This window comes from Mus pahari, chromosome 15, assembly GCF_900095145.1.
Source record: "Mus pahari chromosome 15, PAHARI_EIJ_v1.1, whole genome shotgun sequence".
Classification (NCBI taxonomy): domain Eukaryota; kingdom Metazoa; phylum Chordata; class Mammalia; order Rodentia; family Muridae; genus Mus; species Mus pahari.
The window spans coordinates 58,285,975-58,300,517 of NC_034604.1; the positions used below are offsets into that span (position 1 = coordinate 58,285,975).

Here is a 14,543-nt window from a genome sequence, read left to right on the forward strand (position 1 = left end):
CTTGATTTTAAGTTTGCTAGTGTCTATCGTTGAACAAGTCTATGTACTGCAGTGCACTGAGGAAAGGACACTTAAGGGCCATCCTGCTGTCTCTAATCAGACATCAAAGGGGGGGGGGGCTTGAATCATAACTACTCCAAACTGTTTTGTAAAAACTCCGAGTGGGTAGGGTCAGGAGGAAGCAGCCCTTGACTCTATGCAAAATGTGTGTGGTTACTGTGGTCCCACAATTAGACAAAAGATGGCAATATGGCTGGCTGAACTAATTAGGAAAAGCTCCCATCATGGTCTTTGCTACTGGCAATAGAGGAAGCTCTGTCTCGTCAAGACAAGTGTCTCAAGCGGAATGGATACTTCCATTTTTAGTAAAGATCTCTCAAATTCATTGGCTGATCATCGGGTCATAGCTGGTTCCTTGAAGTTAAGCTCCCCTGTGTAGCACTGTTCAGCTCTACATAATCAGGATGTCAGACTTTGGGCAAGATTCTTTACCACACTACACCTCAGCTCTTCTCTGCAAGATGAAGTTTGTGCTGGTGTTTACCTCATAGTCAGCAAATAAGCAGGCAAATAGCCTGTTACTGTCACTCTAATGGGGACTGCTAGGTCTTAAGAGGAAGTAAATGGACTGCAGCTATATCAGGAACATGTGACTCTGTCTTTTTTTTTTCTTATTGAAGTAGGTGAAGGGAAAGGAGCCTGCTGGCCACAGAAAAGTCTGATAGGACTTGATATGTACACCTCTACACTTGGCCAACGACCTTTGCTGATCAAGCTATCGGGTCTTTTGTTTCCCCACATCTGTTGAATATCCATCTCTTCTTGGTGTCTTTTCTATCTTTTCTCTACTCCACAAGCCCTGCGTCCCTCTCAGACACACATGCTACTATAGTTTTAGGCTTTACTAGGAAATCCCAGTGGATTGGATCTTTCCCAGTCCAACCCTTGTGATAAAGAATCTGATAAAGCCAACGGACTATGTTATCTTTATGACCCACATATCATCAGGTACGAAAGGTTGATTGTGACCACTAACTACAATGTATAGAGCCCCTTGATTAGAGTAACTGCGTTTCTACACAGATAAAAGTCTAACGCTCCAGATAAGGATTCCTTGGCTTAAAAACAAAGTGTTTCATTTCTGATATAAAAACCAACTTGCAAAAAGGACAAAGAAGCTTTATGAACAAAAGTATCCTTATGGAAAAAAGTAGGTGACTAAGTTAAAACTATGGACAAACACAAACAACAACAACAACAACAACAACAAAAACAACCTTAAGACTGTCTACTTATTCCCTGAGACTGTCTACTTGCTGCATGCCTTCAGCATCCGTCACTGACAACAGAGTCTCGGTCTCAAAGGGCAAATTACCTGCAAGATCAGGAGGATCAGGAAATAGAAGTTGGCTGCTCTCTTAAACTGCTCAAACAAATTCATGGGTAGGAAGGTAAATCCATTGTACTTGTATGTTTTAATTGCATTACTCTGTTGGAAAAAACAAAACAAAACAAATCAATGAGTTACTGTAAGCGATGCCGTATACCAAGTCGAACCACCTGCACAAGTCACTGGCTCCCATAGTCAAAACCCAGGGCCATAATTCAAGTTGCTAAGTTTTAAATAGAATGATCTAAATTACAAGATATAGACACCAGGCTGTGACCTTATGGATCCTGCTGTCACATTTTTTTTTTTTTTTTTTTTTGGATCCATTGTACCTCTTTGAACTTGGGACAAAGATGGATGCCAATGTGAACAGAGCAGGTAAGTACCTTTTGTGCTAAGGGAAGATAAAGGCCACTTTGTCAGAAAGAGCAAAGAGCTATTTCCCCTAAAAGGAAGTCTAATGTCCATTAACAAGATCTTACTTGTCTGTGAGAATGACTTCACAGTGGCTCAGGGTAAATTCTAAGCTAAAGACTGGTTTCCTTATAGCCATGGTTCTCAACCTGTGGGTCTTGACCCCTTTGGGGGGGTGTCAACTGACCCTTTCACAGGGGTTGCTTAAGACCATCAGAAAACACAGGTATTCACATTACTGTTGCAGGGTATTTGATGACACTGTGAAATGGTACACAGGCCCACAGTGAACCCTGAGATTGTGTTATTTGCTTTAAAGAAACAAAAAAGCTGTTTTTAATTAAGCTGTGGTTCCAACTTAGAACACACCTTTAGTCCCTCTGGCTGCAATACAGATACACCCTTATTTTACATCTTTAATTCCAAACGATGAAGGTAAAGTCAGTTTGTAGAAGGAAGCACCCATGTTTGAAAGTCATGTCTAATTGATTGGCAGACAAAGTGACGAATCAGCGTAAGATTTAACAGAATAGGATATGCCCAACTCTCATAAGAAGAGGGAGGAAAGGAAGCTACTTAAGAGGGTAGTGCAGAGACAGAAGGAAGAAAAGAGAGTAGGCAGTTTTGCCAGGAGTTTTCCAGAGACAGGTTGAAGAGAAAACAAGCTAGACACAGGTGAAGACAGAACAAGCCAGCGAATGAGGAAGGAGGCAAAAGATTAGAACTGACTGACACGCAGAACAAAAAGTCAGAAGCTGAGAGAGAAGCCAGATTAAGTCAGTCAGCTTGGAGAAGAGTTTGAGCCAGAACAGCTGAGTTGATCAGCCAGCCAGAGTTTAGAAAGAGCTAGAAAGGGTGAGCCAGCAAGTCTCAGAGGCTAAAAACATTCTAGACCTTGGTTAGATTGTAAGGGGGTTAGAGGCTTCCAGGACAAGGCCTAGGCTAGCAGACTGAGGCAGAAACCCTTAGAGATGACAATAACTACAAGAGAATAAAAGTTACTTTTACACATTAGAATTTATAACAGTAAAATAATCATAGTTATAAAGTAGCAACAAAAATAATTGTACCGTTGGAGGATACCATTCTATGGGGAACTGTTTTAAAGAGTTGCAGTATTAGGGAGGTTGAGAAGCACTGCCTTGAGGGAAGGTAGGGGGAATTAGATACAAAGACACATAGAAAGAAGACAGAAGACTGGATTGGACAGGAATTGGAGTGATGTGTTTACTACCCAAAGAATGCTAAGAATTGTGTGCAAGCACCTGATGTTGGGATTCTCCATAAGGACCCTGCTGTGTCAACCCCTTGATGCTGGATTTGTGATTCCTGAACTACTAGAAAATAACGTTCTGCTTTCTAAGCCACACAATGGGGGTACTCTAATGGTCCTAGCCAGAGGAAAGATAGAAAAGAGCTTTCACACAGTTACAACAGCTTGTAAGATCACCTTGTGGATCTAACTAGACCATCACAGTGACAGGCTGACAACATACTGACAGGGACAGTTTAGTTATGCATAACCCCGTCTTCTGGTTATCGTTCATTCATAGGAGAATCTAGAAGATGGACTTGGGAGGTCACCGGATTGCTTTATTTGTTACTCTTCTCAATGTGGCCACACTGAACAAATTCCTTTCTCTGTTTTTTAACTGGCACTTATCTGTATTCTTTTTAAAAATAAGTTTACTGATTTTTATTTTATGTGCATGAATGTTTTGCTTGCATGTATGCATGTGTCCAACATATATGTCTGATCCTTGCAGACTCCAGAAGAGGGTCATATGCTCCCAAGAACTGGAGTTATAATGGTCATGAGCTGCCTCATGGATGCTGGGAACTGAACCATGGTTCTCTGTAAGAGCAGCAAGTACTCTTAACTACTGAGCCGTCTCTCCAACCCCACTCGTCTACATGTTTTATCATATGCTAAAGTAACTAAGTGTTTTAGGTGATAATATCCTTCCTATCTCTAAACCCATCCAAGGCAGAGTCAGCTCACTACTTTCAAATCAGGACTTCAGTGACAATCATCATTTTCATAAAATATTTTAGCAAGAGCCTTGTAGCCACACAGGGGAAGTTTCCAACTGACATGATTCTATTTTGTTTCAAGTCATACCTACCAACCTTCAGAGTAGTTAAACTTTAATAAAAACGACAGTCTATAGAATGAGGGAGGGTTATTGATAGACCCAGGCAAGTAGTTACCTGAATGGGAGGCACTGTTTGAAGCTGACAAACACGGCAGTGACTGGGCAAACCTGGACTACTATAAAAAACATCTTTAGCATTAACTTACCGCATATTTGCTCTCCTTAATACAAAAGAACTTGGTGTTCATGAAGTGAGGCTGTTCATGGAACTTTCGGTCATTTGCTTTGACTTGCCACGTGCAATCTTTAAAAGAAAAAGAGAAAATAATTCTAAGTACAAAGGGAGGTTACCAGGGAAGGAATCAAAGAGAGGCCTAAGGAGTGGGCCCTAATCTATTATATACTCGATGGCCCCCTCAAAGATGCCATTGAGATGCTAACAGGGAAGGAGGATGGTGTGACACCACCTGTGGAAGATGATTGATAAAATGAGGCTGGCTGCAGAACTTTCAATCATTTGCTTTGACTTGCCATGTGCAATCTTTAAAAGGGAAAGAGAAAAAGTCTACAGAAACCCAGGTCATTATTTTGTGTCAGGGCATTTTGATTCCCTCACCATAGAAATAAAACTAAGACACCATCCTTTCTGCCCCATAGGCAGCATCACTCCTAAGCCTGCTTGTTGTGTGGGGTAGACGCTTTTGGTGTCAAATCTCTCCTGATCTCCCAGAAGTCCTCGTAGCTGTAGGACCCTCATCCCTTTGCTACAAACACAGACATGCCTATGGGTGATCACAGCTAGAATGGCCTAAATTCTAATCTGGTCCTTCATGGTAGCCTCATGAGATACATATACTTTCTCTTGTAACCCAAGGTATCTTTCTACTTGCCTGCAGGGGTCCACAGATATACAAGAAGCCAGCCAGCTGCAAGCTTCTTGGATAGCTGATGTTTCTCATAGTCATGGTCAGAGGTCTTTTATAAGCTTCAAGACACAGAATCTGGGTCATTCTGATATTGTTGGAGACTTGTGGCTGCCTCTCCCAGTGGCTTAGTCATCCTCAACACAGCCAGTGGCTGGGTCAGGCCAACAGCATGACTTCTAGCACAGACTCGAGGACCATGTTCTTTTTATGGTTTCAGTTGTACATTGCTCATGTCTGGTCTTTTGACAGTATGGACAGCATTATTCAGACACTAATACAGTCAGACTGCATGACTATAGCCATTCTTTTAAGACAGTGTCCCCTTTGGACATGTTGCACAAGCCAGTGCACAGTTCATTGACCACGGTCCTTTGGCTACTCTGAATCTTGAAAAAAAATCACAATCCTTCGGTAGAATGTGGGAATGTAACTAGCCATCACATTTAAGGCAATACATGCCCCAATCTAAACCCCATTTTATGGCAGCTGTTAGACTTTAAAGCCCTTTGTGACCTGTCCTTTATCAGTGCCACTTGCAAAGTACGCTATCGTCTGTGTGCTGTCCCACTGGGCAGGGCCAATCATAGGTCTTCAAGTGATGGAGCTGACTCCACTCTAGAGCAGAGGCAGACGAACACTTCGAGACATAGAGAATGAGCATAGTCTCATGAGGATAGACAGAAGTTAGACCTTCCTCCTTTAGTGTAGCTTACCCTACACCGAAGCCAAGCCATTCATAGGGACAGCAGTGACTACCGCTATTCTACCCACACCTTATCATGGGTACTGTGACCTCCTCTCTGCCCAGACTGGTTCCCAAGAGAAGCTGAGACATGCCAAGTTGTCCTTGAATTCCTCACAGGTTCTGATATGTTCTGAACATGGTAGCACCAAATGTATCTTCAGAATGAACTGGAAATGCCAAATTCATAGCTCAGTTTGCTCCCTTTCTATATCAACTGATGCCCTGTTTTATGAAACCCAGCACTGAGTGGAAATGTAGGCTCAAGGGACTTTCCCACACGGAGATGACTTCAGTTGGCAATGAGGCTCCTGTATTTCGTCTTGTTCTTCCATCTAGGCTTCTGCCGCCCAATACTATGTCAGTTTTGTAGATACCATGCTCTATTCTCTATATGTGGCAGGCATGGTGCCTAGCGGTTAATATCTTTATTTTATAGCTCAGAACACCGAGCCATTGGCAGGATCAGCAAGATGACTATTAGCGTAAGACTTAGAATTTAGTTGGCCTGTCTGAGGTCCAAGTGTAGCCTGCCCTCTACCTCACAGTGCTGGTTAGGTTCTTCTCCATACCACTCAGGCAGCTTATCCATGAGTGACACACAGTGGGTGAGCCAAGGTTTGATGAAACTAACAGTGAGCATACCATGCTGTTTTTGGAAGGGGAAACAGAGAAACAAAATGTTCTGAGTAAGGGATCATAAAAACGATTGATTGCGTGTCAATTATAAAAACTGGAGTCGTCCTTAGGAAAATACCTCATCTCTTTGACTCGCTTTCTGTCTTCCTACTCCTTAGGAAACACAGATACTACTATAAGAGATTAAGCTCAGACTGGCAGAAAATGCAAATAATGAATGTGATTACATTTTTTGAAATCACAACACCATTCCCGAGCGTCTCCCTGAGTGGTTGGCTGCCACTCATCGGGGAATCGTAAGTGTTGTTATGACAAGTGTAAATGTTCCCGGCGTCGCTCAACCTCAAGAGCAATTTCATCAAGAGGGAAAATGGAAGTGGAAGTACAAAACAACCCACGAGCTTTGGGATAAGATCTGCAATCAGAACACTTCTTTCCCACGCAAAGGAGAGCGCTAAAGGAGAGGAGCTAAAACAGGGGTCAGTCTCGAATCCATTCCGTGTTGTAGCAGTTTGCGATGTAGCTGATTTTTATTATTTTAAAAAGACTTATTAATGTTTATTTTATGTGTATTGGTGTTTACCTGCACATATGTGTGATGTACCACATGTATGCCCGGGGCCCACAGAGGCTAGCAGGGCCCATAGGATGCCCTGAGATTGGGGTTACAGACAGAAACTGTCATGTGCATGCTGGACTTTGAACCGGGGTCCTCTGCAAGAAGAGCGTTCTTAACTACTGAGTCATCTATCCACCCATTACTATTTTATTCTTTAAGACAGGGTCTTACTACATAGCCCCAGGCTGGCCAGGAGCTTTTTATGGTCCTGCCTCAGTCTCCCAAGTGCTGGGTTACAGTGGTATGTACCAGATCAAGGGACATAAGGTTTTAAGGTTTTACTTGAGCTCGCTGATTACAGGACACGTCTTAGGCACTGCTGAGAAGACTGCCCTACATTTCAGGAAGGGAAGAAAAGTTGATAGGATGCCCAGAGAAGAAGGAAACGGTCAGTGGGAAGGACCGAAACCCAGTCCTTGAAACACCCAGGAGGGCTTTGCACAGGTGGTACACACAGGCCGTTGCAGCGGTTGCCAGGGACGCAGGGGCAGGAAGACCAAAAGTTAAGCCAGAGGCTGCGGAGATGACCGAGCAGTGAAGAGCACTGACTATGATTCCAGAGGACCTCAGTTTGAGTTTAGTTCTCAGCACTTACATAATTGTTCACAACCATCCATAACTCTGATTGCAGGGAGTCCAAAGTCACCGTCTGACCTCAGTGGGCGCCAGACACACATGCACTATGCATACATACAGGCAGGCAGAACACACATACACATGAAATGAAATAAATACATATTTTAAAACATTTTAAAAATTGAAAGTTCCCAGCACTCAGGAGGCAGAGGCAGGCGGATTTCTGAGTTCAAGGCCAGCCTGGTCTACAAAGTGAGTTCCAGGACAGCCAGGGCTTCACGGAGAAACCCTGTCTTAAAAAAACAAAAAAATGGAAGTTATAGGCCAGCTAGTCTGGGTTATACAGTGACACTGTTTTTTTGTTTGTTTGTTTGTTTTTTGTTTTTTTTTAAAAAAAAGCAAAACGAAAAGCAGCCAGGAGGTGGTGGTACATGGCTTTAATCCCAGCACCCAGGAGGCAGAGGCAGGTGGATCTCTGTGAGTTTGAAACTAGCCTGGTCTACAGAGTGAGTTCTAGGATAACCCAGCTACACAGAGAAACCCTATCTCTAAAAAACAAAGCCAAGCCAAATCAAACCACACCAATCAACTAACCCAACTCACAAACAAACAAACAAACAAACAAAACCTCAAAACAAGCAAACCACACCACCGACAATGAACCAAACCAGCAAAAGACCCAAGGAGGAAAGAATAAGGCACTCTGTGAATGAGGTGAACATAAATGAGTTTTCCTGCCTTCTCCTGTGTGTCAGTTCCAGCCCTACCCCAACCAGCCCTACCAGCTTCCTAAATTCCCTTCTATAATGAAGGCCTTGGCAGGTGGATCCGGAACTTAGTCCCATCCCTTCCACCCTCCTCCAGCCTGTTTCATTTGGAAGTCTTAATCAAAGGGCAAATTCTAACTCCATGTAGAAGCAATGAAGATTGCCAGCGATGACTTTGGTCTCTTTATTTTACATAGTTGACAATACCCTGAGGTGCCTTGAGAAAGTGCCCAGTGTGTCTGTGAGGTTTAGCCACAAGAACCCCCCCAACTCTGCTTCAGAAAGCTGCCCATAGGCAAGGCTCCTGTTTGGCCTGTATGGACAAGGAAATCGTTGTCTTTTCATCTTTGGAGATATGAGCAGTGTTCCAACCAACGACCATAAAAAGATCTGAAGACGGTGGTCTATGGTCAAATCTAATTACAGAAAACACTTGAAATACCTCTCTTCCAATACCCTCAATAAATAAGTAAGTTTATTTATGCTAGCTTTTTACAAAATTAATGTGTCCACAAGAATTTAAAAGAATGATCAGAGAGGTGCTCAGAGATTTAAAGCACTATTTGAGGTGCTGGAGAGATGGCTCACCAGTTAAAGCATTGGCTGCTCTTCCAGGGGATCCAGGTACAATTCCCAGCACTTACATGGCAGCTCACAACTATCTGTTACTTTAGTTCTAGGAGATATGGCACCCTCAAACAGACATATATACATGCAGGCAAACCACCAGTGCACATAAAAGTAAATACATCTTAGAAAAAAAACAAAAAAAAAGAGCACTTGTTGCTCTTGCAAAGGACCTGAGATTGGTCCCCAGCACCCACGGGTGCCTTCCAATCATCTGTAACTCCAGTTCTAGGTGATCTGATGACCTCTTCTGACTTTATATGCACTGAATGAACATAGTGTACATGCAAACATGCAAGTTCGTATACTCATACATATACAATTTAAAAACCATTCAGAGAACGTTTATCACCGTGGTTTGAAATGCTGTGTTGGTGTGCTTGCCTCTAGGAAGGCTAGCAAATCAGCCCAGGAGGCGTTGCCTTTTAGATATGTTTTACTATACAGTTACACTACAATCACAGTTTGCAGTCCAAGAAAGCATCTTGCTTCATTTTCTAGTATAGGAATATTGACAAAGAAAGGAAGTTATAAATTTACCAGGAATGACGTCAAAATACATCTTTAACATAGGGTCCTGCAGCTGGATGCTAGAAAGATAATCAGCCAGGGTTGTTGGCAGCCAACAAACCAGGTCCATGTCTGGGATGCGTGTAGCATCAGCCACATGTGGATCAGTATCACATCACTCTGGTAAATGCTCGCTGTCATCAATACACCTAAGCACAGCTCCGTGATGTCCAGGGTGTTCCCACAGATGCCGAGTGCTTTGATCCGTGCCATCTGGCAAAGGAAGCAGCATGGCCCTGTCCCTATCCTCTGTGTCCCTATTCTCATTTACAAAGCCACCAACAACCAAAAGCCTGGAGTAGTTGGTACAAGCTAAAATCAACTCAGGAGACTAGGGAAATCAAAAGCTTAGAATCGTATTAAGAGAAGACCAATCGTCGTCCCAGAAAGACATGGGTTCAGGACACAGGGCAAGCCTCCCGCCCCACGCGCACACACACAATACACATCACACATACCACATATATACCACACACACACACACACACGCACACACACACATAAATGCAAACAGTTCTTTCACAGGAGAAAAGATACTGAAAATCTAATGTTTATAGAGGTAGCATTTGTTTTATCTTATAATGCTAAAATTCTTGCAAAGAATAAAGAATCTCATGATGCTCTGACTTAAAAAGAATTAGTGCTGTGGATAGCCTCTGTGGAGAACAGTTAAGCTGTGTCTCAGAATTTGGTACCCAGTGCAGAGTAGGATACTCCGACTTCTAGGAATAATCCTCCATGCGTGCACTACTCTGCAGGGGGGAGCAGGCAGTGTAGAGCTTCCTGAATACAGTCACATTGTCCAAGGATTAGGAATAAGCAAAATGCCTACTAGGAGCAGTTGGTTAAACATTCATGTCCTGAAAGCCTAAGTTGAGAGAGAGAGAGAGAAAGAAAAAACAAAAAACAAATGAGGTGGCTTTGTATGAATGGTAGGGAAATATTGTACATCACATGACCAACTGGCAAAGGCAGACAGTGAATCTTATCCTGGGCTTTCAGCTACAAGATGCACAGAAGAGAGAGGCTCCACCCACAGCTGACTCAGACAGAGGCAGAAACCCACAGCCAAACAGTGAATGGAGCTTGGGAATCCTTATGGAAGAAGAGGGGTAAGGATTATGACCCCGAAGGGGATAGGAACCCCACAGGAAGACCAACAGAGTCAACTAATAAGGTCTGAAGGTTTTTAAAGACCTTCTGGGATTCTTGAGAGAGGACCAGCCAGATGCTTCCCCTTCCTAGTTAGTAAGTACTCCGGTGGTGCTGACTGGACCAGTGTTCAGTCTCCAGTGTCCAGGGAGTGAGCTCAGCATCTAGAGAGTTTTCTATGCTCCACCAATGAGCGTGTCACACAGACAGCCTTGAGAATCTCAGTTGGGGCCAGGGCCAGTGCCTTCCTAACATTTAAGGTCTATTACTGTTGTTTGTTTTTGATACAGGGGCTCACATAGCACAGGCTATTCTTGCTCTTGCTATGGAGCCAAGGATGACCTTGAACTGCTGATTTTTCTGTCTTTCTTTCTCAAGTGCTGAGACTACAGGGTGTGCTAACAGTGCCTGGTTTATACAAAGCTAGGGGTTGAACTCAGGGTATTCCGCATGCTAAGTAAGCATTCTACCAACGGAGCTATATCCCCAGGCCTGAAATCTGCTTTAGAGGCTCCAAACTTGTAGGGAGAAAAACATCATCTGCATTAGGTCTCTATTGAACAAGAGCTTCATGCTCGAGGCTAGATAGTAATCAAAAAGCAATGTCTGGAAAACAAGAGATATCCTCATTATTTATCTCCTAGAGAAGGGACACTATCCTTAACCTCCATTTCACAAGTCACTGGTCATGTTGGTTTCCCCGGGATCAAAAAAGGAAAGTCTAATACAACATGAAACTTCCACATGTGAGTGGGTAATAATTATAACTCTGTGTCGAATTTAGCACACAGTTTCCTCAGGCCTCATACTTCAGTGCTCTCTGTATTTGGGATCCAAATAAAATTAATAGGTCCTCCACACTCCCATATCTTTAGTTACAGATCCTTCCTGTGAGTGTCCCTGTCAGCAAGTGTCCAGCTGTACTGCTTTCGTGAATGTTGAATCCAGTTTAAATTTCCGCCAAGAACAGAGGTATAAATCTTCCCTTGACTGGTAAACATTCCACCCTAGAAGCTGCTTACCCGTTGACTATTGACTATGCCATCCTAAATACTGCCCACCCGATGATTAAACACCTCATCCTAAGTACTGTCTGCCAATGACCCATTTCAGTCTCACACGGAAATCCGAACAAAGTTCCAAGTCAGAAGAAAGTTTGAAAGGAATACAGTCTACTGCTATTACTTTTTGAGATGGGTCTCGTTGTGCGTGCCTAGCTGGCCTGGGACTCACGAATGTAGACTAAGCTGGCTTTGAATTTACAGAGATCTGCCTGCCTTTGTTTCCCAAGTGCTGGCATTAAAGGTGTTCACTACCATGTCTGGCCTATAGTTTTATATTTTTTTAATATGAGAGTGCAAACCAACAAGTCAAAGTGGCTTGGCTGCAAAGTAAAGAATGAGGCGGTTAGCTGTGGGTAACCTGGTCAACCAAGGAGGAAAAGATGACCAAACGACACCAAGGGACAGGAGAAGGGGCTAGTGAGGAGTCCGTGTACAGTACAATATTTATGATAAGAGTGGCAGGAAGAGGAAAGGGGTGTGGCCATGGAGAGGAAGCCCTGGAGGGGGGGGTATTGCTTATTTTGCCCTATTCTTTTCTGCCTGAGAGCCTCCCAAGGCCTTCAGGATGACATTTACACTGTTCGAGCACAGCTGCCTGATCCCCGACCCCCATCACCCAGGCTCCAAGGATCCATTCAGCACTGGGAATCCCAGCTCCCCCCCCCGCCCCCCGAGCTCCCCTCCACTCATTCTGGAGCATGCTGGGAGCCAGTCACCTGCCCCATTCAGGTAAACCTATCTCCAGGGAGCTTTTGGTACACAGACATTTCTCTGGTAGAGCTATGTTTGGTCCCAGTGCTCATGCAGTTTGATGCACTTTTTTTTTTTTTTTAAAGATTTATTTGTTTAAAGAGTTATTTATGTATAGTGTTCTGCCTGAATGTATGCCTGCAGGCCAGAAGAGGGCACCAGATCCCATTACAGATGGTTGTGAGCCACCATGTGGTTGCTGGGAATTGAACTCAGGACCTCTGGAAGGAACAGCCAGTGCTCTTAACCTTTGAGCCATCTCTCCTGCCCCTGATGCACTTATAAATACCTTCTTTACACATGCCAGCTAGAACTAGCTCAGAATAGAAAGATGGAACCCCAGGCCACAGCAGCACCCCCTGATTGGTTATGAGACAGACAATCTCCAACCAGTCATCTCAATTTCTAAACAGTCCCAGAGTAGGTCCTGAGAAGGAGAGGAAGTGAGTGTGTATTTTTCTGTGGCACCAGAGGCTCAATTTCAGTTCCTCTGTGTGCCACCACCATGATCTACTCTCCTGCCAGAGTCTCTGTGTGCGATCTTCCTGTAAGTGCTCTTCCTTCCTGATCATTCCTCATCTTTCAGATGGCATGTCAGTATCACGAGGAAGCCTCCTGGATCCGTCAGGGACAGAGGTCCTTCCATGGATCAATCTGTCAAGACAAGTCACTACATAAATGGCACTTTTAGTCTCACTGTGAGCTTCAGTGACATCCTTGTCATTGTGTGTGTGCTGGTGGCTTTCTTGGAGAAGTCTGTGTGAAAGCACAAGCCTTGGGGGTGGCAGAGGTCAAGAAGACCCCCAAATAACAAAATACTCCCAGTCCACGGAACCGATCACCTGGAATGCTAGAATCTAGCCGGTCATCTCTCCCTCCCTCGCTCATGGATTTGGGCAGCAGGACTGTTAATAAATAACCCCACAGCTTCAGTCTGGGAAACCAGAATGCAAATGCCCCAAAGGAAAAAAACAGAAGGGGTCAAGATGAGGACTTGCTAATAGAAAATTAAGGCAGGAGCTGAGGGGCAGGGAAAGGTAATTTGGACTTGAAGAGAGATTAAGAAAGAACTTCCAGGCTGGAGGTGACAACAGCTGATGTTTATTGAGCACTTACTACATGTCTAAAACATGCTCTTCACATTTATTTCTGATTTAATTCTCGTAACCACCATAAAATCTCTTCTAATATCAATCCTATTTTACAGTTATGGACCCTGAAGCACAGGGAAATAAAGCTCTTTCCTCAAGGCCAGACAGTTAAAAAATAGTTGGAGTGGTTTGACTGTGTTTGGCCCAGGGAGTGGCACCATTTGGAGGTGTGGCCTTAAAGTAGGTGTGTCACTGTGGCCATGGGCTTTAAGACCCTCAACCCAGCTGCCTGGAAGCCAGTATTCTGTTAGCAGCCTTCAGATGATGATGTAGAACTTTCAACTCCTTCTGTACCATGCCTGCCTGGATGCTGCCAGGTTCCTTGATGATAATAGACTGAACCTCTGAACTTGTAAGCCAGCCCCAATAAAATGTTGTCCTTTATAAGACTTGCCTTGGTCATGGTGTCTGCTCACAGCAGTAAAACCCTAACTGAGACAATAGTGAAGGCAGGGCTTAGGCCTGGCTACACAGCTTGAGTCTGGGGTCTTTCCTCTTAACCACCCCACACCTGGCCTTCTCAGGGACACACACTGAGGTCTATTGCATGAGCATTTTTAATTTGTGTTTTAAAAATTATTTTATTTTATTATGCATTTGTGTGTATGTGTGTGTATGGGTGTGTCTCTCTGTGTGTGTATCTTTGTGTCCTCTAAGCAGACAACTTGAGGGAGTCCATTTTTCTCCTTCCAGCAAGTAGATTTGGGGGACCAAAGCTCCGGTCATCGTGCTTGGTGGCAAATACCTTGGTTTCCTGAATTGACCCTACGATGTGGGTTTAAAGGCTGATTTTTGTCACAGGATAGTTTGTAGACATGAACAGCAACATGCAAAGAATTGGGGTTGGGGTTGGGAGGGGGGACAGAAGGAGGGAGACAGGGTTTTCTGAGGGCAGCGTTAGAAAGGCTGGCACCAGAGGAGGCAGAGATGGGAAGACCATGCATGCTTGATACAAAGCTCACTGGGCTTGCTGGCCGGGTGCTTGGTGACCTTTAAGACAGCATTATCTGTAGTGGCAGGGAGCCCACAGAGGGGAAGAAGCCCGGGGGATGGGAGGCTA

At 44.0% G+C, this 14,543-nt stretch overlaps 1 protein-coding gene across 4 annotated transcripts in view; it reads right to left on the reverse strand.

Moving 5' to 3' along the window:
• Atp8b1 (ATPase phospholipid transporting 8B1) overlaps window positions 1-14,543 on the reverse strand; it is a 125,246-nt gene that overhangs the window by 48,720 nt on the left and 61,983 nt on the right. For all 4 annotated transcript variants that reach the window (XM_021214622.1, XM_029547109.1, XM_029547110.1 and 1 more), the window contains 2 exons: window positions 4,107-4,204; window positions 1,376-1,489 (listed from right to left, as the gene is read on the reverse strand). In XM_021214622.1, coding sequence (XP_021070281.1) covers window positions 1,376-1,489; window positions 4,107-4,204 — 212 coding nt within the window. The remainder of the gene's footprint in view (window positions 1-1,375; window positions 1,490-4,106; window positions 4,205-14,543) is intronic.